Source organism: Pteropus alecto, unplaced genomic scaffold (assembly GCF_000325575.1).
Source record: "Pteropus alecto unplaced genomic scaffold, ASM32557v1 scaffold69, whole genome shotgun sequence".
In the NCBI taxonomy this organism is placed as follows: domain Eukaryota; kingdom Metazoa; phylum Chordata; class Mammalia; order Chiroptera; family Pteropodidae; genus Pteropus; species Pteropus alecto.
The window spans coordinates 3,750,775-3,776,880 of NW_006494610.1; the positions used below are offsets into that span (position 1 = coordinate 3,750,775).

Here is a 26,106-nt window from a genome sequence, read left to right on the forward strand (position 1 = left end):
TGTTATTTACTAAGTACATTTGTCCAGTCTTGAGTCTGGAGTATAAAAATTACAACTTAATCTGGAGAGTAAATCCATGTGTGCTTAGCTGGTAATGCACAATAGAGGGAATTGATTCTGGTTCTAATTGAGTACCTTGGAAAATTAAACAAAAGCCTTACTCTTTAGAAATTAAAATGTCTTGCACTCCTCTGTATTTATGAAAGATACATATTAGGATGTCAACACTGACAGGCCTCTTTAGATTTCTTTATTAGCTTTTTGAATGTGTAACCATAATTTTAAAATGTGCCCTATTCTAAATCTTTGATATTGTTCCTATCACTTCTCTCTCAGAGCCTCCTAATAGCTTCTAATCAAACTCAGAGTAAAAGCCAAAATTCTTACAAGATCCTCCAAGATATGGACCTTAGCACCTCTCTGATAACCTCCTCTCTCCCTTCTGTGCTAACTTCATCCAGCCACACTGCTTCCTTTGGAATACATCAAGCAGGCTTCTCACCTCAGACCTTGTTATTCCCTTCCTGGGAATGCTCTCCTCATATTTCCCCACGGCACTCCTTCACTTCATTCAGGTCTCTGCTCACATGTCAAATTGTCACTGAAGTTTCCCCTGATCACCTCATATAAAACAGTAACACCCCATCCACACACACACTGGACTCCCTTGTCCACTTGCCTTGCTTTATTTTTCTCCATGGCATGTATCCCCATGTGACATACTTTGTATTTACCGGCTTATTTATGGAACATCAGCTCTGTGAGGATAGGGCCTTTGTTAGGTTACACTGCTTATTCCTAGGGTCTAAAGCTGGGATCGATGTAGAGAAGGTCAGAAATAAATATTGAATGACTACATGAAATTCACCTGGTTCTTTCAAGTTCACTTCTAATCCCATATCCTTCATGAAGTCTTTCTAGTGTGAGTGGAATATGGATTACCACCCTCTTTAACTACAACCAGAAATTTTCATTCTTCCAGAAACAGGAATACCTTCATCATTTGAAAGGTAAGAACAAAAAAACATATGTGCTAGTCCTATTTGGCACTCAGCATATATGTAGTGTTTCTAAAATATTAACAGAGGAACCCAAGAGTGACTTGTCCCAAGCCACAGAGCCACACAGCAGTAGATCTAGAGTAAAAATGAACTTTGATTCATTGAATTATGATTCATTGTCTCTTGCTTTGACGAGAGCCAATATTCTTTTAAGACTTGCTAACAACAAACGTAACCAGACTGGTTCTGCCTCCGGTCACATTTTTCTGCTTTATTAGACAAGAATCATGATACTGCCTATTACCTTGGAAATTGAGGGGACATATCACTGTACAATAATCAAAAAACATGAATTCTAATCTAGGAGTTATTTTTCTTTGACTTTGGACGAGTGACTTCACTTCTTCCATCCTCCATTTCCTCACCTATAATAACATCTACTTAACCTAGTTCACAGGGTTGTAGCAAGGATCTAATTATAGTGTGCTTAAAACTGTTTCAAAAATGATTAAGTGTTCAGTGACATACATCTTCACAAGTATTAGTAGGATTTTAGGATTCTGAATTTTTGGCAATGTCTTCATTTTTAGCTTCTTGACTGAGTAAGCTCTTGTGATGGGCAATCAAACAAGAGAAACAAGAAAATCAACACTTTGCTGCACTGTGGCTTGAGATATGGTAAAAATGGATGAGCCTGTAAACTCAGAGAATTGTATTAACTAATTCACTTCCTAGTCTAGTAGTTTGGATGACTAAATTTATATTGTTGATGTCAGCAAAAAGGAGTGGAAGGCTGGAATATCAACCCCTTGTTTTCTTACTTCTGTTGTCAAATTAATAGATCTCACTTCACTTCTAAAAGTATCTGTCAGAGTCCTAAATATTGCTATAACATTTTAAATACAATTATGATATAATGTTCCAGAGAAAAATAAAACAAAGTATACTTTCCTTTTCCTTTTTCACACTGCTTAGCTACTGGATTAATTCAGCAGCAAAAGACTCTTCTAAGACACAAGATAGAAAAAGAACAATAAATTTCTGCACTGAAAAGGGAGGAATTAAATGGAAAAGAGAATTTTCACAGGTTAAATTAAGAGGCAAAAGCAGTAAAGGAAACTGTCTCTGGAAGCTGGCACTTTTGTTTTCCTTTTAGAAACATTTTATTTATATATTTTTTTCTGTTTAAAGTATTTCTAGAAATGACACAGAGTTCTTAACAAATAAAAATTAAGGGGATATAAAGAACTGCATTATCCAAAGTCTTGCTTTTTGATGATTGAGAAATAATAACTTTTGTTTTCTACTTTTATCAAAATTGAGATAATCGAGTTTAAGGTTTAATAGACTATAAGCATTTTAGGGACAGAGAAGATTTTTTTAAGTACCCCAAGAAGCTGGTATAGTGCTAACGTGATTATTGGTGACTGGATAGCCTATAAACAAAACTTTATGACAGAAAATTCTTAAGAAGTTCTAATTTAGGAAAGTATCAATGATATTTTAAAATTTTTTTAGAAAGAAAATTTGATTTGATTTGTGATGTGTGCTATAAAACAAATTACCACCACCACCACCCAACAACATGTACACAATGAGAAAAACTCAAATACACCAAAGCAACAATCTCACAAAACTATTATCGTCTTAGATGAAAATTCTGGAAGAGTTTCAGACCTAATATTTTTTCCCTTTCTTTTATCAATTTATTTTAAATTAGTATGGAGATTTATAATTAGAATGAGTAAATGAGGTGACAAAGAAGAAAAATGCGGTTTTAACAGGCTACGGGTGACCTTTTCTTTTTCTTTTTTTTGCAATTTACTACTGATTCTCAGAAATAACAGTATAATATTGTGAATATTGATCTAGTGCAATTTGATGATCTCAGAAGGAGTCAAGTATTTAATTAGAGGCCTTTGTTATGAACCATTCTTTACTGAAGATACCATTATAGCAATTAATGAAAGAGTTAAAATTTTTTTGGATAATAAACCTTTGGGGGCAACTATTTATTACTGTACCGATATATAGTAAGCTGAGCCAAATGTTAATAGGACTACCTCCTTTTTCTAGGAACAAACTTATTTTTTTCACCTAAGAAAGCAGTAGTGGAAAATAACATGTAATTAGGAAACAGACAGTCTTTGTTGACTTTGGAAGCTACTTAGCTTTACAGATTTGAGAAGGCCATTTGACTCCTTTGAACCTCATTTAAATCTATAAAATAGGGGGACTATGTACCTGACAGAATTTTTATGAGAATTAATCAATGAAATACATAAAGTGGCTATTGTCAGTCAAGCAGCAATCAATAAATGCTAGTTTCTTTTTCTTTTTATCTCCTTTTCAGATTAGAACTTTATCAGTTTTAGCTGATTTCAGGGTAAAGATAATAGGTTAGTGATTATAAACAATATGATTTTGGGAAAATTTATACATTTTTATAAAGGGGGCTAAAAATGTACATTTCAGATTTAATCTAAAATTCAGATGAGTACTTTACATTTCAATATAATTTTAATTTTTAAAAGAGCTCTGAGTTTTAATAGTTAAACAAAAATGAAACGTGAAAAGTTATGAATATGCCTGTGTAGAATTATCTCTTCATCTGAAAAATATTTTCTCCCTCCCTACTTCTAACAAAATCTTGGTTATATCCAGTATTAGATCTTTTAGAAAGTCTTTTCTGACTCCCTGCTCACTGTCAATCTCTTCTTCATACATACATACTATGCTACTTACCCCTCTCTTAAGATGCCAAAGATGAACTGCTGTATAGTATAAAACTTATATTCTTTTATTGCCCTTACTAGTTGTGAGTTGCTTGAGGGCAGAAATAACTTATTTACTCATTTTTTCATCCTTTGTAGTACTTGATACTAATTTACACCAAAGACTAAAGAGTCTCTGAAAAGTTTCACAATTGTTTCATGAGGTGTTGTCTTCTTTATATATATATATGTCACCATTATCCACAAATCCCCTCCATATTTAATTTTTTTTCCTTTAGCAGCACTAGGTTTACAACAATCAGCACTAATTTATAATTAGTTTTATAAAACTAGGTTTATAACAGATGAAATTCCCAATTCCTTCTTTGCTTTACCATAAAGAACAAAATTATGTAAGAAGTTTGCTGTGGTAAAATATGACACCTGTAGCTAGCCAACTGACTTACTTCAAGGATAGAATATGTAATCTTGTCTCAAAAAAGAATCTAAGGAATCTGAACTATTGGCTGTCAAACTATTCTCCTGGAATTGGGTTCTACACATGATAAATTCATTCCACAAATAAAATAGAAATAACTATCTTTTTTGAATTAGCTGACTAAGTTATACATTAAATTGCCTTAATTTTAAGTTTTTCTAGTATATTTTTTAAAAAAACTGTTGTTAATTTACTGCTCATCTGTTGGGAAGAATGAATGAAAGGATAAGTAGCAGATTAATCCTAAGGGCCAGTAGGAGACAAATACTTATATAGGCATCATGCAATACTCATCAGGATCCTGGGTTGTAAAAATGAAACTGGAGAGCAGTCTTTAAAGAAGGAGACATAGGAGTCTACTCAATTGCCCTTCTCCCATGGACACACTGAATCAACAGCTACACATGGAGCAATTCCCTCTGAAGGAAATCCAGAAAGCAGCTGAGTGAACAAGAAAATGCCCACATCAAAATGGGTAGGAAAGGCTGAGTGAGACACACTCTCACCATAACCCCACTCTCAGCACAACACCATACAATCAAGAGGGAAGACCCGACTCCCAACTTATCCCAGAATAGTAAAGGGTTTACACCCAACATCTAGTGTCTCAACCTTTAAGACTTCCCACCTGAAGGAAGGGCCCAGAAAACACCTAGCTCTGAAAGCCTACAGGGCTGTGTCCACAAGACCCACAAGACTATAGCAAACAAAGAAGCAATTATTAATGGATGAGAATGCTCATCCATTACCTAGGGCTCAGTACAGAGGGAGCAGGTAAAAATGCTCACCACTCAGTTTCTCCCTGGAAGGGACCTAACTAGATACAATAAATAAATAAAATTAGAAATGAAAGAAGAGATATTATGACTGATACCACACAACAACAAAGGATCATAAGAAACTATTATGAACAATTACATTCCAAAAAATTGAACAAACCAGAAGAAATGGATAAATTCCTAGAAACATGACCCACCAAGACTGAATTATGAAGAAACAGAAAATGTGAACAGACCAATGACTAGCAAGGAGATTGAATTGGTAATCAAAAACCTCCCAACAAACAAAGTCCATGACAAGATAACTTCACTAGTGAATTCTATCAAACATTTTGAAAAGAATTAATACATTTTTTAAAAAACACTTTCAAAAAACAGAAGATGAGGGAACATCTCCAAACTCATTTTATGAGACTAGCATTTCTTTGATACCCAAACCAGATAACAGCACAATAAGAAAAGAAAATTTCAGGCTAATATTCCTTATGAACATAGATGCAAAAATCCTCAACAAAATATTAGCATACTGAATTCAACAATACATTAAAAGGATCATACACCATGATTGAGTGGTACTTTCTTATAGTAAGTCAATCAATGGTTCAACATCTGTAAGTCAATCAATGTAATATACGGTGTTAACAAAATAAAGAATAAAAATCATACATCTCAATGGATGCAGAGAAAGTGTTTGACAAAATTCAATATCCTTTCATAATAAAAACTCTCAACAAACTGGGTATAGAGGGAACATGCCTTTATATATAATCAAGGGCACATATGGCAAGCCCATAGCTAACATTACCTTCAATGGTTAAAAAACTAAAAGCTTTTCTTCTAACATAAGGAATAAGATGAGGATTCCCCTACTTGCCGCTTTTATTCAACATAGTACTAGAAATCCTAGCCAGAGTAATCAGGCAAGAGCAAGAAATAAAAGCCATCTAAGTTAGAAAGAAAGATGTAAAACTGTTTCTATTTGCAGATGACATTATATTAAACATAGAAAACTTCACCAAAAACTTCACCAAAGACTTCACCAAAAAAACTGTTCGAACTAAAAACTTCACTAAAAAAACTATTAGAACTAAACAAATTTAATAAAGTTATATAGGATACAAATCAATATACAAAAATCAGTTGTGCTTCTATATACTAACAAAGATCTTTTAGAAAGAGAAATTAAGAAAACAATTCTATTTACCATAGCATCAAAAGGAATAAAATACTTAGGAATAAGTTTAACCAAGAGGTGAAAGAGCTATACACTGAAAACTATAAGACATTTATGAAAGAAATCAAAGATGACACAAATAAATGGAAAGATATCCCATGCTCATGGGTTGAAAGAATTAATATTGTTAAATTATCCATACTACTCAAAGTGATCTACAGAGTCAATTCAATCTCTAAACAAATTCCCATGTCGAGAGAGGAAAAAATGGCATAGATGATAGAGGTTCTGTTCTTCCCTCTGGAGACCAAATCAAAGTTGTGACAGAAACAAGGAGCAGAAGCAAGGAAAAATCACCTGGGATCTAGATGAACAAGCCATACAACTAAGGAGAAATCCAAGACAACATCTTGCAATGGCAGAAGGTAGGATGGGGCGAGGATGTGGAGCTGACTGGTCCTGAGCAGCAGAGTGAGATGGAGGATTTGGCAGTGGCAGAGGCAGATGCCTCTTAAAGGGGCCGCGTAGGTGAGTGGATTTTTGTGGTGACAGACCTGCTGGCTCTGAGCACCAGTGCGATTCAGCTGTGTGCAGGGGGCCCCAGGGACTTACAGAGAGACAGCGTTGGAGTGAGGGCCCAGGTGAGACTCGCTTGACACAGAAGTGCTGGCGATATCCATTGCTCCCTCTTGAGTCCTCCCACCTACCAGTGAGCCTGACACAGCGCCTCCATAGCTGTGACATAATCAAACTGGATCATAGAGGTCCGCCCAGGAATTCCCTGAAACCCCGCTTCCCCCAACTCGCAGCCCACCCAAGCCACATTCAGGTGTATCCTCAGCGAGTCAGATGCTCCTTGCTGAGACTCACACTGGTGGAGGTAGCTGGCCTTGGTTTCTGGTGTGGCCTTTTGAAGCAACTGTAAGCACAGCATCTGTGGATTGCTTGCTGAATCTTAACAGGTGGCCCCAGAGGGGCAGAGGCTTGGGCTAAATTTGGCCTGCAGCTGAACCCCTCTCAGGGCTGTGCCGCTGGACACCTACTTCACAGATCCACACTGATAAGACCAGGAGACTTAGGAGCTTTGCTTAGTACATAGAAACAGACATGGGAAGGCAGCCAAAATGGGAAGACAAAGAAGCAGAAACCAGAACACAGAACAGAACATAGATCCAGATTTAATGGAGTCAAGTAATCTAACAGATGCAAAGTTCAAAATACTAATTATAAAGATGCTCAATGAACTTTTGGGAAGTGAAGAGAACTCCAACAAAGAGATAAAAACGGAAATGGAAATTATAAAAGGAAACCAGTCTGAAATGGAGAACATATCTGAGATGAGAAGGATATTAAATGGAATAAACAAAGGAATAAACAAGTGAATAAAGAAGAGGATCACATGCCCTATCTAGAGGACAGGAAACCCAATCAGGACACTCAATCAGAATGGCAAGAAAAAAGATGCCAAGACTATAAAAATAATTTAAGGAAGATATGGGACACTATTAAAGCTCCAAATATTCATCTGATTGGCATAACTGAAGAAAATCAAGATGTTGAACAGCTGTTTGAAGAAATAATGTTGGAAAACTTCCCTAACTTGGTGAAGGAAATGGACGTATAACCCCAGGAAACTCAGAGAGTCTCAAAAAAGATGAACCCAAAGAGGCCCAGACCAAGACACATCATAATTAAAATGCCAAAGGTTAAATACAAGACAAAAATAAACTAAAGGAATTTATCACCACCAAACAAGAATTACAGGAAATGTTGGAGGGACTTCTTTAAGAAGAAAAAAACATGTATCAAAAACAGGAATAAAGAATGGTAACAAATACATTCCTATCAATAAGTACCTTAAATGGAAAAGAATTAAATGCTCCAACCAAAATATAGAGGGGCTGAAAGGATAAGAAAACAAGACCCCTACATATAAAAAGTAAGGGAATGGAAAAAGATACTGCTTTGATGGACCTAGAAGGTATTTAAGTCAGATGGAGACAGATAAACACTATATGATTTCACTTATATGCAGAATCTAAGGACTAAAAAGAACAAACTAATCAAAACAGACTCACAAATATAGAGGAAAATTTGGTGATGGATAGAGGGGAGAGGGTTTTGGGGGGCTGGGAGAATGGGGTGAAGGGTTAAAGAAGTACAAATTAGTAGCTGATGTATGGTCACAGGGATGGGGAGCACGGCATAGGGATTGCAATTAGCGATAATACATTGGCTAGGTGGAGGGTCTAGGGAAGGAGGGAACAATTGGGAGGATCGTTTTACTAACTATATAGATGTCTAACCAATGTACTATATACTTAAAACTAATTAAAATTAAAAAAAAATAATGTCAAGCAGTAAAAAAAAATATATTCCCATGCCATTATTCACAGAAATAGAAAAGGGTATCCTAAAATTTGTATGGAACCACAAAAGACCTCAAATAGCCAAAGCAAACTTGAGAAAGAAAAGGAAAGCTGGAGGCAGAATACTTTCTGATTTCAAATTATGTTACAAAAGTTTAGTAATCAAAAAAGTATGGTACTAGTACAAACAAAAACAGACACACAGATGAATGGAACAGAAAACAGAGCCCAGAAATAAACCCATGCATACATGGTCAATTCATTTATGACAAAGGAGCCAGGAATACACAGTGAGGAAAAGGATAGTGTCTTCAACAAATGGAGCTGGGAAAACTGGGCAGCCACATGCAAAAAGATGAAACTGGACCTTTATCTTATACCATACATAAAAATAAACTCAAAATGTATTAAACACCTGAATGTAAGACTGGATACAGTGAAACTCCTAGAATAAAAACAGAGGGTAAGCTCCTTGACATCAGTCTTGGCAATGATTTTTTTTGGCTTGACACCAAAAGGAAATGAAACAAAAGCAAAAATAAACAAGAGAGACTATATCGAACTAAAATGTTTCTGCACAGCAAAGAAAACCATCAACAAAATGAAAAAGCAACCTACAAAATGAGAGATAATATTTGCGAGCTCTCTATTTGATAACGGGTTAATATAAAAAATATAAAAAATACTTATACAACTCAACAGCAAAAAAACCCAAACAATCCAATTAAAAAATGAGCAGAGTAACTGCCTAGACACTTTTCCAAAGAAGATATTCAAATGGCCAACAGGTACATGAAAAGGTGCTCAACATCACTAATCATCAGGGAAATGCAAATCTAAATAACAATGAGATATCACCTCACACCTTTTAGAATGGCTATGACCAAAATTAAGAGATAACAATTGTTAGTATGTGGAAAAAAGCATGTGCACACTGTTGGTTGGAATGTAAATTGGTGTAACGAGTATGGAAAAATAGTATGGTGGTTCCTTCAAAAATTAAAAATAGAGCTACCATATCGTCCAGCAACCCCACTTCTGGGTACATATCCAAAGGAAAGTAAAACAGGAATTCGAAAAGATATCTGCATTCCCATGTTCACTGCAGCATTATCCACAATAGCCAAGTTATAGAAACATCCTAAGTGTCTGTCAACAGATGAATGGATAAAAAAGATGTAGTATTATAGACACAATGAAATATTATTCAGCCATGAGAAAGAAGGAAATCCTATCTTTTGTGATAATATAGGTGGACCTCAGAGACATTATGCTAAATAAAGTCAGAGAAAGATGAATACTGTATGATATCATTTATATGTGGAATCTAAAAAAGCCAAACTCATAGCAACAGGGAGTAGAATGGTGGTTACCAGGGGCTGAGGGAGGGGGAAACAGGGAGATGTTGGACACGGTGTACAAACTTCCAGTTCCGAGATGAATAAGTCTTGAAGGTCTAACATACAGCATGATGATTATAGGCAACAATACTGTATTATATACTTGGAAGTTGCTAAGAGAGTAGTTCTTAAATGTTCTCATCACAAAAAAAGGTACTTAAGTGACAGGATGTGGGTGTTAGTGAATGCCGTGGTGTTATCACTTTGTAATATATAAATGTATCAAATCAGCACATTGTACACCTTAAACCTACACAATATTATAGTGGGTTATATATCAATAAAGCTGAAAGAAACAGTTAAAAAATAGAGAAAAATATTAACAGCCAGTCTTAGAACATCAAATCTTACTTGGTTCAGTGGCTAAGTTTGCGTATGAACATAATTTTGTATTTGAGATATTATTTTGTGAATCAAATATATGGTCAACTCTGTGCTAGTAAAATTGTTTACAGTTTTTTGATGGAATTAAATCTTTGATTATTTTAAAATGTTATTTAGTACTGTAACTTCTGGGGACTCTGCCACCTTATCAAATTCTAATTTGTCTTAGACAGTAGAATGAATACTTTCACTATCACAATTTTAGAACAAATCAGACACAAATGGAGTGTGTACATTACCCCAGGTACAATGCTAGGGGTTTAGATAAATGTGTGAAGGATGACTATATAATTTTTTCTGGTGGTGTCACATACAGTGACTAAAGATACTGTGGACATTTGTTAAATGTAAGAGGGAGGTGAGACTAGTGACCAGTCATTGCATTCTTTAGCCATTCTCCTCAATGACTACTTCCCAGGGTATAGCATCAGCATTCTTAATCTCTGCTTCATTAGATGAAAATCTAATCTTTTAAAATTCTTTAGAGAAAAGTCTTCTATTTCAATACATGATTGCCATTCTGGTCAGGAATTTTTTTCTGAATCCATTGAAAATACTTCTTTTCTAGTGTCCTGCTGAGGATGAGTAGTAGCACAAAGGCATGTGGAAGTGGAAAAACATGTGTCTCCAGTGCAACAGAGATTAGAAACCTTTAGAAGACTTAGGTTATTGTGGGATAATACTGGGTGTGCTAAAGGTCAGGATTGTAGGCTAAACTTAATTTTAAACTATATATTAGTTATAGTTTTAAAAAATGCTCAGAATATTTTCTTCAACCTCTAGACAACTATGTAAGTGATGTTTCTGTAAATATACCACAGTGTCCAAAAAGTCTGGAAATATCTAGGAAATAGTATATTTATCATATTTTTTTTCTGGTAAGCAAGGTGGTCGAATCCATTTCTTTCATTCTTCATTGGGGGTGATTATTTTTTTCTGCTTGTTAGGGTAGCTCTTCAAATGAATTGAGATAAATTAAGGGTTATGAAATAATAATGAGTCATAATAATAACTATAGGATAATAATAACAAGAAGCAGCAGCAGCAGCAGCAGCAGCAGGAAGCTCAGGCCAAAGTGGAAAATTACGTTTTCTGGAGACTCCTGTTCTCTATCGTGTGACCTTAAAATAAGAATAATTTCTCAAGCTTCTAAGGCACTAAAGCACAGATGCATGGTGCATAAACAAATAAGTAACCACATTAGTGGTGTCCTTTGGGGGTTTAAATCTTATTCTTGTGACCCAGGAAGCTGACCAGAGAGAAAAGGGAAGAAAGAAGTACAGGATATTTATCTTTACGTGTTGGAAATGCTTTTGATCAGCAGAGCTGGAACAAGTTTCTGTGCTTTTGTGGGAACTACAAATGTTCCAGGGGAGGAAGAAAGATCAAGAGCAGTTTGCTCTTTCAGGGACTTCAAAGCCCATTCATCTGAAGATCTGGCCATTACCATTTTGGCTTCCTTGCTGTGCCTTGGATGGCCCTTAACTTTTCAAGAGGAGAGCCTTGCTGGGTTGGGGCCAGCTCAAACATATTCCTTGGAGTGCAGTGTCCCATAAAATCTGCCCTTCTTGGCCTGTGCTCTGTGATTACAGTGCCATACCAGGAGTGATCCTTGTACCTACTGGATGAGTTAGATGCAGAGATGAGTAGGGCAGGAAGGCTGAATTACCCATTTGCTGCCTCTGCTCCCTTCCAGGTGTGAAAAATTATAAACATAAGAACAAGGCTGGACCGTCTCTACCAGGCTCTAGGTCTTCTCTGATCTCAGTAGTCTTTCTTTTTGCTGGTACCAAGAGATGAGCGTGCAAAAGAAAAAAGAAAACAACCAACAAAACAAACAAAAAACTGTCAGAGCTGTGTGTTCCATTATCCAATCCCATTATGACCACCAGTCCAGCAGTAACAGGAAGTTGTCCTTTTTACTTGAAAGTCAAGCCCACAGAGTAAGATTCATTCAGTGAGCTTAGATATTTTTCTAGGCATAAGATATACAAAAAATTTTCTAATCCAAAACAAAAACTAAAACCAAAATAGGACACAAAATAGAATGTAAGACCCTAATATTGCAGCTTCCAATAATCCTGCTTCTATATGTTGAGGTTATTCTGGTGCCTAGAGGCTGATATAAGGTTTACAAAGTAGGGACTGCATCTGTCTTGTTTATTATTGGGTCCCCAGGTCCTCGCTTAAAGTCTAAAACTAACTGTGAAATGAACGATTAAATCAGGACCCTGATGGTTTGTTCTGTCACTTATTATGTGATCTTGAGTGAATTTTCTCTTGTTAAGTTCTCAATTTCTCCATTCTCAAATGTTTTAGTCCATCTCTGCAAACCACACAGAGGAATGTTATTCCCAAGATAAGGCCTACTCTACATTGGATGTGTCTTGGAACACTTCTGGCAGTACGTCCAGTAAGTATAAACTCTTTCTTTTGTATTGGGTGTACTCTGGCTACCACATCACTCTGACAGTTGAGTATGCTTTTATGTGCTTCAGTAAGTAAAGATATTATTATCTGACATCCTGAATTTCCACTTCTAACTAGTGAAGAGTAAGGGCAAGTTCATTTTTGAGGAAGGCCTTTTGTAACTGTGATATTATTCTATTCCACTTTCTGAAACTGATCTCAGAATAAAAAGTGAGAGATTATATTGTATTGTGAACACACAAAATGAGAGTGATATTGCATTTCTTTAAATGTTTAATAGCCCTTTCTGTTTCCTCTGCTTTTAACTGTTGAGCAGTTTAAGCTTTCCTTTTACATGATGAGCACATGGAATTTTATTCAAAGCAATTTTGAAAAGTCACATGACGCCAAACATAATTCTTATTTAAGTATTTATTTTAGAATTCTAGATGACATGGCTGTTTTAGACAGAAAAATGTTATTGATAAAAAATGCTTTGAAACTTAAAAAAATATATATCCTAAGATTTAGATTTGGAGGCTTGACTTTAAAAGTATGGATATTTTATGAACCACCTTAGCTCCAAATAATCGAAAAAGAAGATCCCAGGGCCTTAAAGGGATCATAAATAAAAAGGAGCACAAAAAGAAACATATTTTGAACTTATTGATCAATCATCTTTCATTCCTTTAATAAATGTCCCATTAATATCTAGTGTGAAACTGTGTTAGGTATTTGAGATCAAAGTCCTCAACTTCCCAGGATCCTTGTATATATATAAAAGCAGCATTGGCTCCAGTGACCTGGATTTCAGACTTGGCTTCTGCCATCAGCCAGATGATGACCTTAGACAAATCACTTTCAGTTTTAAGGCTTCATCTATAAAACAGTGATGAATAAGAGATACAGCACTAATGCTATTTGGTTATAAATTTATCTCAAATACAATGATAGAACATAACTAAAGGACGGTTTTTAGATTAAAAAAAAAGGAAGCCATTCCAGAAGTCATACACTTTTCTTTCTTGAAATTAATTTGTTAATGAACAAAACAAATACATTAAAATTTCACAAAAATAATCATAAATCTATGTATTGTTTTTCTCATCCTTTCAGTAAACACTTATATAATGCCCACTCTGTACCAGACACTACATTAGGTATTTGAGATCAGAGATGAAATGTATGTTCTCTGCCTTGAAAAAGCTCATGATCTAGTAATGGAGATAGAGAAGGAAATACAAGTTTGGGTGTTAAGTGTATCCATAATCAACAAATATTTACTGAGCGCCTATTATGCTTGGACTACATCAGTGAACAAAACTGATAATGATCTGTTTTCATGGAGTTTATATTTTAAGTGTGAGGATCAAAGAATAAACATGAAAATAATAAATGATGTGGTATGAGAGAAGGTAAAAAAAATCACAGTGTAAGAAAGTAGACCAGGGTCTATGGCCATGCCACCCTGAATACATCTGATCTTGTCTGATCTCGGAAGCTAAGCAGGGTCAGGCCTGGTTACTACTTAGATGGGAGACCACCTAGGAATACCAGGTGCTGTAGTTGTAAAAAAATAAAAATAAAAAGTAGACCAGGTTAAATAAAAATGGGGGCATCTGTGGTGGGGGTTGGAACAGTACATTGCAATTTTAAGGATTGCCAGGTGGGCCTTGTTGAGAAGCTAACATTTAAGTAAAGGCTTAAAGGAAGTAAAGCAATTAATTAACCACCGGGGACTTTTGGGGACAGGACATTACAAGCAGAGAGAACTGGCAGTGAAAAATCCTTAAGTTTGGAAATAAGGGTGGATGGAGTGAAATGAGAAAAAGAGAGAGTAAAAGGTGATGATGAGATAGCAACAAGGGATAGGGAGGAGGCAGATCAGATAGGGCCTTGTAGGACATTGTATTTTAATGTACAAATTTAGCTAATTTAGCATCCTGGTATCTTCCCATAGTAATTCATTTTCTGTCCAATTCTCACTGCTAATCATATTTACCTGGTGGCTGGTCTAAATTCCCTCTCTTTTCTGTAGACTAAATCTATTTTTTACCCTTTACTCTCTTCAGAAATGGAGAGCAACTGGTAATGTCAGACAAATTGAGAAAGCTAAAATACCACTTTATGGTCAGGTCTGCATAGCCAAGCCAAATTATAGAACCAAATTATAGAACCAAATTATAGAAGATAATATTGAACAAGGCAGACAAAAAGAAAATACTTTTGTTTTTTTACCCAAATAATGGCCTTATTTACCTTTTTTTTTTTGTCATTTAAGACTCAAATAGTCAAGAAAGTGAATATAATATTTTGGTTACATAAAACACCCTCACATCATACGGGTACCAGAAGGAAAAGAGGGAGAGCAAGGACTTGAAAATCCATTTGAAGAAATAATGACAGAAAACTTCCCTAACCTGATGAAGGAAATACAACCCCAGGAAGTATTCAGAGAGTTCCAAACAAGATGAACCCGAAGAGGCCCACACCAAGACACATCATAATTAAAATGCCAAAGGTTAAATACAAAGAGAGAATTTTAAAAGCAGCAAAAGAAAAACAATTAGTTACCTACAAGGGAGCTCCCATAAGACTCTCAGTCTATTTCTCAACAGAAGCTCTGCAGGCCAGAGGGCTTGGCACAAAATATTCGAAGTAATGAAAACCCAGGATCTACCACCAAGATTACTTTGCCCATAATACTATTATTTAGAATCAAAGGACAGATAAAGAGCTTCCCAAATAGAAAAAGATAAAGGGGTTCATTACCACCAAACCAGCATTACAGGAAATGTTGGAGAGACTTCTTTAAGAAGAAGAAAAAGATATGTATCAAAGATATAAATAAAGAATGGCAATAACTATATATCTATCAACAAGTACTTCAAATGAAAAAGAGCTAAATGCTCCTATCAAAAGTCACAGGGAGGCTGAATGAATAAGAAAACAAGACCCTTTTACAGGCTGCCTACAAGAGACTCCAGATTAAAAGACACACACAGATGGAAAGTAAAGGGATGGAAAAAGTTATTTCATGATGGGCCTAGAGGGTATTGTGCCGAGTGGAGTAAGTCAGATAGAGAAGTACAAATGCCATATGATTTCACATATACGTGGATTCTAAACAAAATAAACAAATGAAAAACTCAGAAACAAACTCGTAGATACAGAGAACATTTTGAGAGTTACCAGATGGGAGGGGGGTTGTGGGGAATGGTGAAAAAGGGGGAAGGGATTAAGGAGTACAAATTGGTAGTTACAAAATAGTCATGGAGATATAATGTACAGCATAAGGAATATAGTGAATAATATTGTAATAACTATAAAAAAAGAAAAAAACAAATAAAACAAAAACAAAAACAAACAAAAACACCTTTCAAGGGCTCCCTGAAATCTAAGAGTTCCCTTTCTATAAACCATTGATGAATAGATATATTTGCATGCTAGGGAATAAGGAATGAACTAGAATCACAAAGTAAATTAATATATGTGGTGAATAAAAATAAGTGATTACCCTAAGGTAGTCTGAAAGGAGAGAAGGATGCTTATCTTATTCATCTTTAAGAATTAAGTGCATTATAGATACAATTTATAGATACCTAAGAGTTCATTTGTATTTAGGGTAAAGAAATATATATATTTTTTTTACTGAATCTATGGTCCATTCTTATTTACTGAGGATATCAATGGGAACTGATCTGTGATTTTGAGATAAATGCTGATTTGCTATTATTTTTACATGTTTTGCTTACTTCTATATGGAGTACACCTGTGGGAATACAGGGCACAGAAAAAGTTTAATCTTTACCACTTATTCTAATGTTAAGAGAATGTATCTATCAGATGGATAGGAGGGAATGACACTGATTTCTACTACATTTGGCTTCCTCAGGGTGGAATGAAGAAAAGATATGCAAAAATGCAGGCTGGTCATTTTTGTTCTTATTTTCATGGCTGGTTTAGGGATTAGAATTCTAAAATAGGAAACAATGGTCATGGGCCCTCTCTCAGTATTACCAATGCTTTTTCAGGCCATTTGACTTCTGAATGATGATCTTTAAGGGAGAAGTGAGAACTACCACTTGCTCCAATGATAGTATGATCTGAGCCAACAAGCCTTCATGTCTTGAATGATAAATTAATTGAAACATACCAAGCAGACTAGAGTGATGCTGTAGTGCTGTGAGAGATTATAACAATTTAGGTAAATGAAAGCATTTTATCATTACAATATTTTTGACATTTTGTGCCCACTAATACTACTTACTATTTAATGATTTGGAATTAAGCTAAAGTCTCTAGAACCAGTGTATTAACGCAATGATATCACTTGTACCTTACCGGAGCATGCAAACCTAAAGATTTTATGCTTCTCATGTTAGTAATACATTAAAATGCAATGTTATATTTAGAAATATTAAAACAACATTTAGAAGTAAATAGAGAGGCAGCAAAAGCCACTTTGAAGACACTTTTACATTTTCACTAGTGTATCTCAATGACTTCTATCAGTCTTCCATTTGCTTATACTCAGACTCCCAGAAAAAGTTTCATTTCATAATGCAATTTAAGAAAGTCTGCAACTCTCAATGCTGACATGGAAATAAACTCAGATGCCCAGAAGTCACCATGGTCTGAGTAGCTTTCCATTTCTACCCCTAATTAGACGTTGGGAAAAGAGTGACTTTTTTTCTTTCACTCACTGTGAAAGTTATGAGATTCTTTGCTCAAATCACCCACAAAGAAAGCTTGGAAGTTCACGTTCCTTACAGAGTTGCCAGGTCTGTGAAAGAAGATTAAATGCCCTTATCATGAGTGTCATATCATACAGCTAACAAGAAAGGGAGCAAATGTTGCATAGCCCACATCTGGCAGCTACCATGATCAGCACAGCCTATGGAGCATTTCAACTTCATGTAGTATGCCAGCCAAGATATTCACTCAAAAATAAGTAAGAACATCAAAGAGCCATCATATGGCATCTTAGAATATTTGTTTAACAGTTTGAACCCCTTTTTTGAGTCTCCAAAATAATGATTTCTGGGTCGAGGCAGAAGGTATCTGATTTCTCTTTGATATCACCTGTTTGTACCTTAGAAGATTAAAGGCTCACTGCTTACCTGTGAAGTTGATTTTCAGCAAGTAATCCTTGTACAACTTCTTCCCGTCCAGGATCTTCATAGCATCACAAAGCTTGGTGGTGTTGGGACAGAGAGTCCGCTGCATTTTGTGCAGGGCATGGGCCATGGCATACACCGCGTTCACCACAAACATGATCTTGGATTCTTGCTCGTAGTTGCTGCTGTCAATGGCCAGGTGCTTGTCGCAAGCGCGCCGGTGGTTCCGCTTGTTCTGGAGGCTGCACTGGAACTTCTGTTCCCAAAAGTCTCGGAACCAGGGGTTGCGGTGGTTGTTGTACGGGTTGAGGCTCTGGAAGTAGCGGTCGAACTGGCGGACTGGCTGCGAGGCTAGCTCCAGTGTGATGGCACCATAGGCCACGTGCTCGCTGCCCTTGATGATGCTCTCCTGTGCGCCCCAACCATCGCTGGCCACCCAGGTGAAGGAGGCGTTGGCGCGGCTGGCTGCGGCAATGAGCTCGCGCGAGTCGTCACCACGCATGAAGAGGACTACGACGCGTGCGTTGGGCTTCTGCAGCAGCTCTCGGATCACACTGTCGTAGGACTTGCGGATGTTGGAGCGACCCACCTTCTCCGCGGTGGCGATGCAGATGTTGCGCACACGGGCTTCCTGCTCGAAGGCCTCGATCCCTGTCTCCCCGTAGTCGCCCTCAGAGGCCACAGTTGACACATAGGTCCAGTTGAAGAAACGCAAGATCTCAGCCATGGCTTTGGCTTGGTAGAAGTCAGGGGGCACGGTCCTGGCAAAATAATCATAGCGTGACTTGTCGCTGAGTTTGGCGCTGGTGGACGCGTAGCTTATCTGAGGGATCTGGAAGAGCCGAAGTAGGTTTGCCACCTAGGGGAGGATGAAAGGGAAAAAACCCAGAAGTAAATAATCGGACATGAAAAATGAATAATACCAGCCTTTTACCCAGCTTTCTTTTCACCTCTAGATTGCTAAACTTTTCTTGATGCTTTGTCAGACACATCCCTGGGTACTGTATTTTGAATATTAGGCAGCAGGTTTCAAGTAGGTAGTTTATGCTTTGGGAAAGGACATAGTAGAGAAATAAGAAGGGCAACCTTCTCTCTCCTAGACTTTATGCTAGACCCCGGACTAGGATCAATCCTGTTCAGGTGTCCTCAGTGTGGTGATCTGAAGTGTGTAGGGTCCTTCTTATAACTCAAACGATGAACTACAGTGAATTGGCCAAATTCAGTTTTTAGACAACTTGGCTGCAGTTGTATAGAAGAGCCTGGATGTTGTCTAATTCTCACTTCCCCCTCTTTTGCTAAAAACGTCAGTCTCTGAAAGAGTTTAATTTGGGAGCTGTATGCCACATGGACAGTCCAAATTAGACATTTATTATCTGGGGTAAATAAAAAAAAAAAATCAATTTTATTTGGTCCACCCAAAATTTTAGGCATATATTTTTCTAAACTTCAGAAAAGCTAGAACAATATTTTCTTTTCCTTTAAAAAAAATTTCTACTTGGGCTATGTGAAAAGAAAGCACACAAATGCTATTCTTATGGTATTTTAGATTAAACAGCAAATGAGAAAGTATTGAGGACTTTGCCAAGAAAGAACAATCTATTTCAAAGTATTTAAAACTTATTCCGAATAAAGAATTTAAATTTCTTATAATTCACATATCAATAATATTTCACTATTTTTCTTTATTAAAGATTAAAAAAGGAAAGTGACACTAGCTTATCAAGGAATTTTTTATGCATAGAATATTTACATAAATGTATGTTTTAAATATCTACACTGATTATATGTATATCTAATTTTTCCTGGCTATCCCACATGTTCTGAACTTGTCTATCTGTGTACTGACTTTAGTTGAGTTACATAATATGCTAAGTGGACTTTAATCAGAAACAACATTCAATACTCCGATATACTCTGAGTACCTTGAAATTTTCCTTCTGGAAATTGTGCTTTCAGGTTTATGTTTGACGTGTAGGAAGCACAGCTTGAAATAGGCAGCTGTTAGCAAAGAGCACAAGTAACATAAAAGAACTGACATCTGAGCCCTGATTAATCATCATTTCAACTGGCAAAGGAAACCAACAGCCAAGTTCATACACAGCCACACAGCATGTTCTTAGAGATCTGGCCTGCTATAAAACCAACACTTGATATAGCCTGGAGCTATCAAAAATATTTTCTATATTTTTATCAAGTCCTGGTACTTCTCACTCAACTACAAATAGAACAGCTAGAAAATTTGGCACTTAGCATGCAATATAATGCAAATTTAGGACCCAAATCTTTCTTGCATTTTACATTTGATAAAGACTTTTTGTATTTTAGGAGGTGAGTTAATTCAGGGGTTGAGTGGATGGGTAGGTGAGTGGGGGATGAAGGCTATTGTACCATTTATTTCTTCTTTTCTTGAGACCAGGAGACTCTGGGCAAAATGGCCTATACTGATTCATTTGAACATAGGAACATTTCTCATTTACTCAGCCTGAATGAGATGATACTGAGCCAGTATTGTCAATACTTCTATACTGAGTACCTGGCTTCCTTTGGGTTTATGTACTGCTGTGGCAGACTGGACCTTGTTTGTGCATAAGCTTTGCCTGATTATGAAGTTTCTGGGAACACTGGAGAGGCCATCTCTTCTTGATGCTACAGTGTTCTCATCTTTAAGTTATATTCATCAGAAACTAAACTCCTCAGGGAGGCAGAGAATGAAAGGACCCGAAAGATGCCCAGAGACATCATTTTCACAAGGCACCACAGTGAAAGAATCCTAAATGCTGAACTTCTTTCAAGAGGTATGAGTAATGAGAAAGTACTAAAGAAAATAGTTCTCTTTTGACTGATAGGATCCTGTGGCTTCATGTCTACCTCTCCAGGATGTCTGAGAACGATTTACAAATTTATGAACAAGACAGGCTGTACAAGAGAATAAACTAGGTGCAGAAAAATGGCAATGTGGCAATGATTGTCTACACTGGGAAGGGGCACAATAAGTTGTAGCATTTTTGGGAAGGTGGTGGGTTAGAATAAAACTGCACTATTGCCATCATTTTAAGAATAGCGCTCTCTCTCTCTTTCTGTCTGTCTCTCTCTGTGTTTAATGAGACTACAACCTACTTTAGAAAAAAGAGGTGTATTTGGTGAGCTGAAACATGAGAATGGAACACTAATAGGGAAGTAAGTATAATCTCAATTGTATCACCTGTACTGAGTAATAGAACAAAGTGTTGAATTAATTGTATCATGGTGAGCTGTTCCTTTTCAAATTAGTTTCCTTAGATTATAGGAGTAAAAATGCTTAATATAAAAAGTAATCACCACAGAAATCAGCAGATTATAAATCTCCCTTTCTTTTCCTTATGTACTTGAATATGTTTTTTAGAGAAGAATAAAGTTCATAGTTTGGTTTATGCATTTAAAAAATGTATTTATTCTGTTTTAAAACTCATTATCACTGCACTGGGGTGTGTGTGTGTGTGTATATATATATTCTCCTTTGATATTCACAACAACCTTTTATGAAAGATATTATTACCTCTATTTTAGAGGTACAAAAACTGAGTTCTGCTAAGTGAAGAAACTTGTTAATAATCATATAATTAGAAAGTAAGAGCAGAATCAAGATTTTCACTTTAAGTACCATGGCTGTTCTCTCATAATTTCCTGTCTATCCTCTCCTGTGTGACTGTGAATCTGAAGTTTGAAGCATAGAAAGGCACTCAGAAAGGAAAAATAAAAGAGAGAAACCAAGCAATGTTGTGGTATACACCAGGGATTGTCTAATTGCTATTAATAGGAACATTCTTTTTAACATCAAACTTAAAATTAGGGTTAGGGGATATCCAGATAGTTATCAGCTGGATGTTTCCTGTCTCATTTGTCTGAAAACTGGGCATCTGAAACATTCTTGACTTGCTTTACTGGCCATATGGTTTCTCTGAGAAAGCATGAAGAATAAAGGGAACTCCTACACTGGACATCATTTTTGAAATATGAACAATTTTAGGATGGGGAAGTAATGTGAAATTTTGGAAGACAGTTACCCAATTAGGTTATTAGTAGGAGTAAAGGAAGAAAATCAGGATCTAGTTATATATACTTTAGGAAAAAAATGTTTTCAAGGTAGAGATATTCTTCTCATAGATAGAGACTATAAAAAAGTATATAGTTTAAGAGAGATAGAAAGACTTAAAAAACAATTCAGATAATACAGAGCTCAACAAGACAGAACAGACAAGATCTCCAAAAAACCCACTGGCTTGCTAGGATGCATTGGGGGATTTGAGTGTTAAAAGAACCAGTGACAAAGGTTGGGTACTATTGGTATGTTGGGTCCTTGGGCATCCCCATGGCAACATAAAAGATGGGCATGAACCTGTGAGAATTAGGACTATTAAGGTACAGAATGTGAAAAGTGGATTTTGATGTTGTTGTTATTGTTTTGTGTGTAAATTATGTTTCAGGAGATGCGGTGGGAAGAGAGAACCACTGGATGGGAAAGTCCGTTCCAGAAGAGTAAAAGAAAGACACTGCCCAGTCTCTCTTGCTTCCTCATTCTCCCCAATGAGACTATTTCCTAACTTGGAGATGGCGATACAGTAATATGAAAAAGTTATTCCACATCAAAGTAGGAGAGAAGAATGAAAGAAAAACTCATAATCATAGTAATTGAGTTTACCTCTGTTCTGAGTTCTGGAAGAAATCACAGATTAAATGATGTAATTACCATCAATAATCTTTGAGAAACCAATAATGGGAGGACTGTCAGAGGGTGCAAAGGGAAGAGTAAGAGCAAATTCAGGAACTCTAAATCAAGAATAAATATGAATAAATAAGCATGATGTATTTTGGTAACCTTCTAGAAAACCTTCTGTTTTTTAATAGGGAGCATGTAGGCACTTAGAAATGAACAAGGCAATTACTGGGAATCAGCACGGATTCATTAAGAATCAATGCCACTACAATCTTTTCAACATTAGCTGTACCATTTAGGGAAGAGTTGTAGTTATGGAGGATCATGACTTCGATGTATAATTGATGACATTATTTGGACTCTTGTGGAAAAGGAAAAATGGTAGGAATTGGATGACAAAGTTAAAAATACTAAAAGAGAACAACTTGGAAGAAAGTCTGTATGACATGGTCAAGTAAGATTAAATTTTTATCAATGACTTTGGAAAATAAATATCAATAAGCTACAAGATCATTATGTTCCAGAGCTGAAAGGAGCCATGAAGATAATATAAGCCTTTTGCTTTATAAGTTATAAAACTGAAGCTTATGAATAAGTGGTAAAGCAAAATTTAAAGTCTAGTCTCTTGATTTTTCCAAAGGATGAGTCTCCCTTTTTGACAATAGGGTGATATTACAGAGGGAGAGATGTACATTTCTGGATTAAGTTAAAGTTACTCAACTGAAGAAAGAATAGGAGGGTACAGATACAAAGTTGAATGTTGCAGAACTCCCCCAGAAATCCAAGGGTGGCAAAAATCAAAGAGGGATTATTAAGTGGTTTGCTCTCTTTAGATTCCAATTTAGATCCAGCTGTTCTAGATGTATTATCTCCTTAGTCCTCATTACAATCTTATGAAGTAGATATACTATTATTCCATTTTAGATTGAAGAACCAAGGTACAGAGCATCCAGGGATCTTACTGACGAGCCCATAGGTGAGAAAGACAGGATTTGATCCCAGGCATTTGACACTATGCTCAACTTCCCACACTGATTGAATCCATTCTGCAATCCAAGCTCTTAATTTCTGCTTTATGAGATTCTTTCACTACAATGTAGTAATGATATATTTCAAGTTATAACATGTTTGTCTTCTTTTATTTATGAAGGCATGAACTTGATTTGAGAACTAAAGCAATCATTCCTTGTTATTAAAAGTATACATTTTCTTTGTCAGTCTATACTTTGTGGTGGCTCCATAAATACTTGTTTACTGACTGACTATCTACTGAGATAACAAGAGTTGTTTAAGAATTCAGAGGAAATTTCAACTGGGAGGTTGAAAGCTTTAAGTTATAAATATCATGACAGGTTTATGATTTATGTGAGAAACACATGACCTTATGGCAGAACTTGTTATTTCCTAGGGCCTGAGAGGCTGGATGCAGATTTAGCAGAAGCCCTTTCCACATGTAACATGTACTAGAGTTTTATAGTCAATGTTCAGACACATTGGGGTATCCATTTTCTGGGTGGTTTGAATTTACCCAGGATTAGGTATTGCAATATTTTCAATGTAAGCTATCAAGTCACAAATGTCTTAACTTTTTTTCTTTTTGGCTCAAGGAGAAATGCTTAGGTATTTACATTAGTCCTGTGGACATGCTTTCCATTCAGGATGTCAATGATTGCTCATTGCAAACATGAACTTTGTGTCTTCTGTGGTGACATAATGCCAAATATTCCTTTTAACAAAAGACAAACAGGAGTACATAAATTTAGAGTCTAGTAGAAATAAGCTTCCCACTAAAGTAATTGTCCATCATGAGGATTATATTCAGATTTTTCCTTGTTATTGACTTCTGAGGCTGTGCTAATACTTAAAGTGAAACAACAGTCACTGGTTTTTTTGTTTGTTTTTTTGTTTTTTTTTTGTGGACCTATGCTTAGCTACAAAAATTCCAGATGGCAAAGAGGCATCAAATGCTTACTTTCCAAGAAAAGTGCTATCTGCAGAGCTGAAATGTGTCCATTTGAAAAAAAAAACCCATTGCTCCTGTCCTGAGAATCAGGAGACTCAATGATGGGTTTGCCTTTATAGTCTGTGCTATTCCTATATCTCTTTGGGGCTGGTTTCTACAAAAGCCTATATCTTCAGTTGTTTTATCACATGCAATACTGAATGCTTTGTTTCATTCTTTTAATTGAATGCTTATATATAAGCCTGGAAGAGAACCACTGAGTGCTGCATTTTGAACAATCTGCTACTTCAGAACCCAGGTTATTACATAAAGCAAGTTCTAAAAGTTGTGATGATAAGAGCCTACAGTGACCCTCCTGTTCAGACTGATGAAGTTGCTCTATTAGCTGTACAACATTCCAGATTGGCTTAGATTTTAAATGGGAACTGAAGGTGGTATGTAGTTGAGAAACTGCCTGAGGAATTCAAGCTGTTCACATCACATGAGTTATCTGCCCATAAAGGATGCCAATCCTATTGTTATTGTGGAAAGGATTAGTCACCTTTTTTTTTTTTTTTTTTTGACTACACTACTTGCAGCACATCTGGGAATGTTTTGCATAAAAGAAGTTGACTGAAGCCCACCTTTGAAGGCCAGAGATTAATCTGGACTTAGGAAATCCTATAATAGAGTGTAGTAAATGTCAGTTTACTCAGAATAATCTGCAAAAGTCACTAATTCTTACACATCAAGGGCCCCCAAAACACTCTGCTCAAAGATTTATATTGCCATTCCAATTCAATAGCATGACTCAATCCCTATGATTTTGTATGGACATTCCGGATAGAGGATCCCTTAATCATGGAAGCAACTTTCAAAATGAGCTCAAAGTAACCCCTGATTTCTATTCCAACCTTTTCAGAAATCATTGCAGTCAACACCTGTGCTTTGGAACTCAGATAGTCAGACATTTTCATTTTTTTATGTGTGACTAGGGACTTATTAATAGGTAGATTATCCATTTTGTCATTCTCAGCTCATCACTGAGGCCGAAATGATATATAGATCACATGGGATTCATTGAATTATATTTTTTCAGGAGACTGGCATTATAGGACACAGGTTTCTCATCATGACAGTGCCACTTCACATTTGACAAGTGTTTGTGTTGCTCCCTTACTAACAAGGCACTATCTCAGGAATAACTTTATTTCTATCCACACTTAGTGGGAACTTACAGAAGGAACAAGAAGGTTATTTTACCCACTAAATTAGTCTATATCTGCTCCTTGCTCCTTTTTTATCCTGAGAATTATCTTTAGGAGAAATCATGGAACTGAATTGGTTTGGATTCCAGTCACTAACAATGGGATCAAAAGGTTAATGTCATATGTGGCCCAGAGTGCATTAGTGTTTGCCAGCAACACTGGCAAAAGCATAACTCCCGGGGTGACTTGACACCAACAGACCTGATAGAAACACATCCTTTAGTGCCTTAGATATTGACTTTTGACAATGCCTCTTGAGAGCCACAAGGTGAATTAATCCATATTTTTCTGTGGCCCTCGAAGTCACTTTTATAACAATAATATTACAAATATAGCTTTGTCAATTAAAAAAAG

The 26,106-nt window shown here is 36.3% G+C and overlaps 1 protein-coding gene and 1 pseudogene across 3 annotated transcripts in view; one reads left to right on the plus strand and one right to left on the minus strand.

Moving 5' to 3' along the window:
- GRM3 (glutamate metabotropic receptor 3) overlaps positions 1 to 26,106 on the minus strand; it is a 206,799-nt gene that overhangs the window by 56,322 nt on the left and 124,371 nt on the right. For 2 of the 3 annotated variants that reach the window (XM_006925730.1, XM_006925731.1), the window contains one exon: positions 17,853 to 18,708. The exons of the other annotated variant lie outside the window; for it this stretch is intronic. In XM_006925730.1, coding sequence (XP_006925792.1) covers positions 17,853 to 18,708 — 856 coding nt within the window. The remainder of the gene's footprint in view (positions 1 to 17,852; positions 18,709 to 26,106) is intronic. 3 annotated transcript variants of the gene reach the window in all.
- Positions 14,180 to 14,298, plus strand: LOC112474057 (annotated as a pseudogene).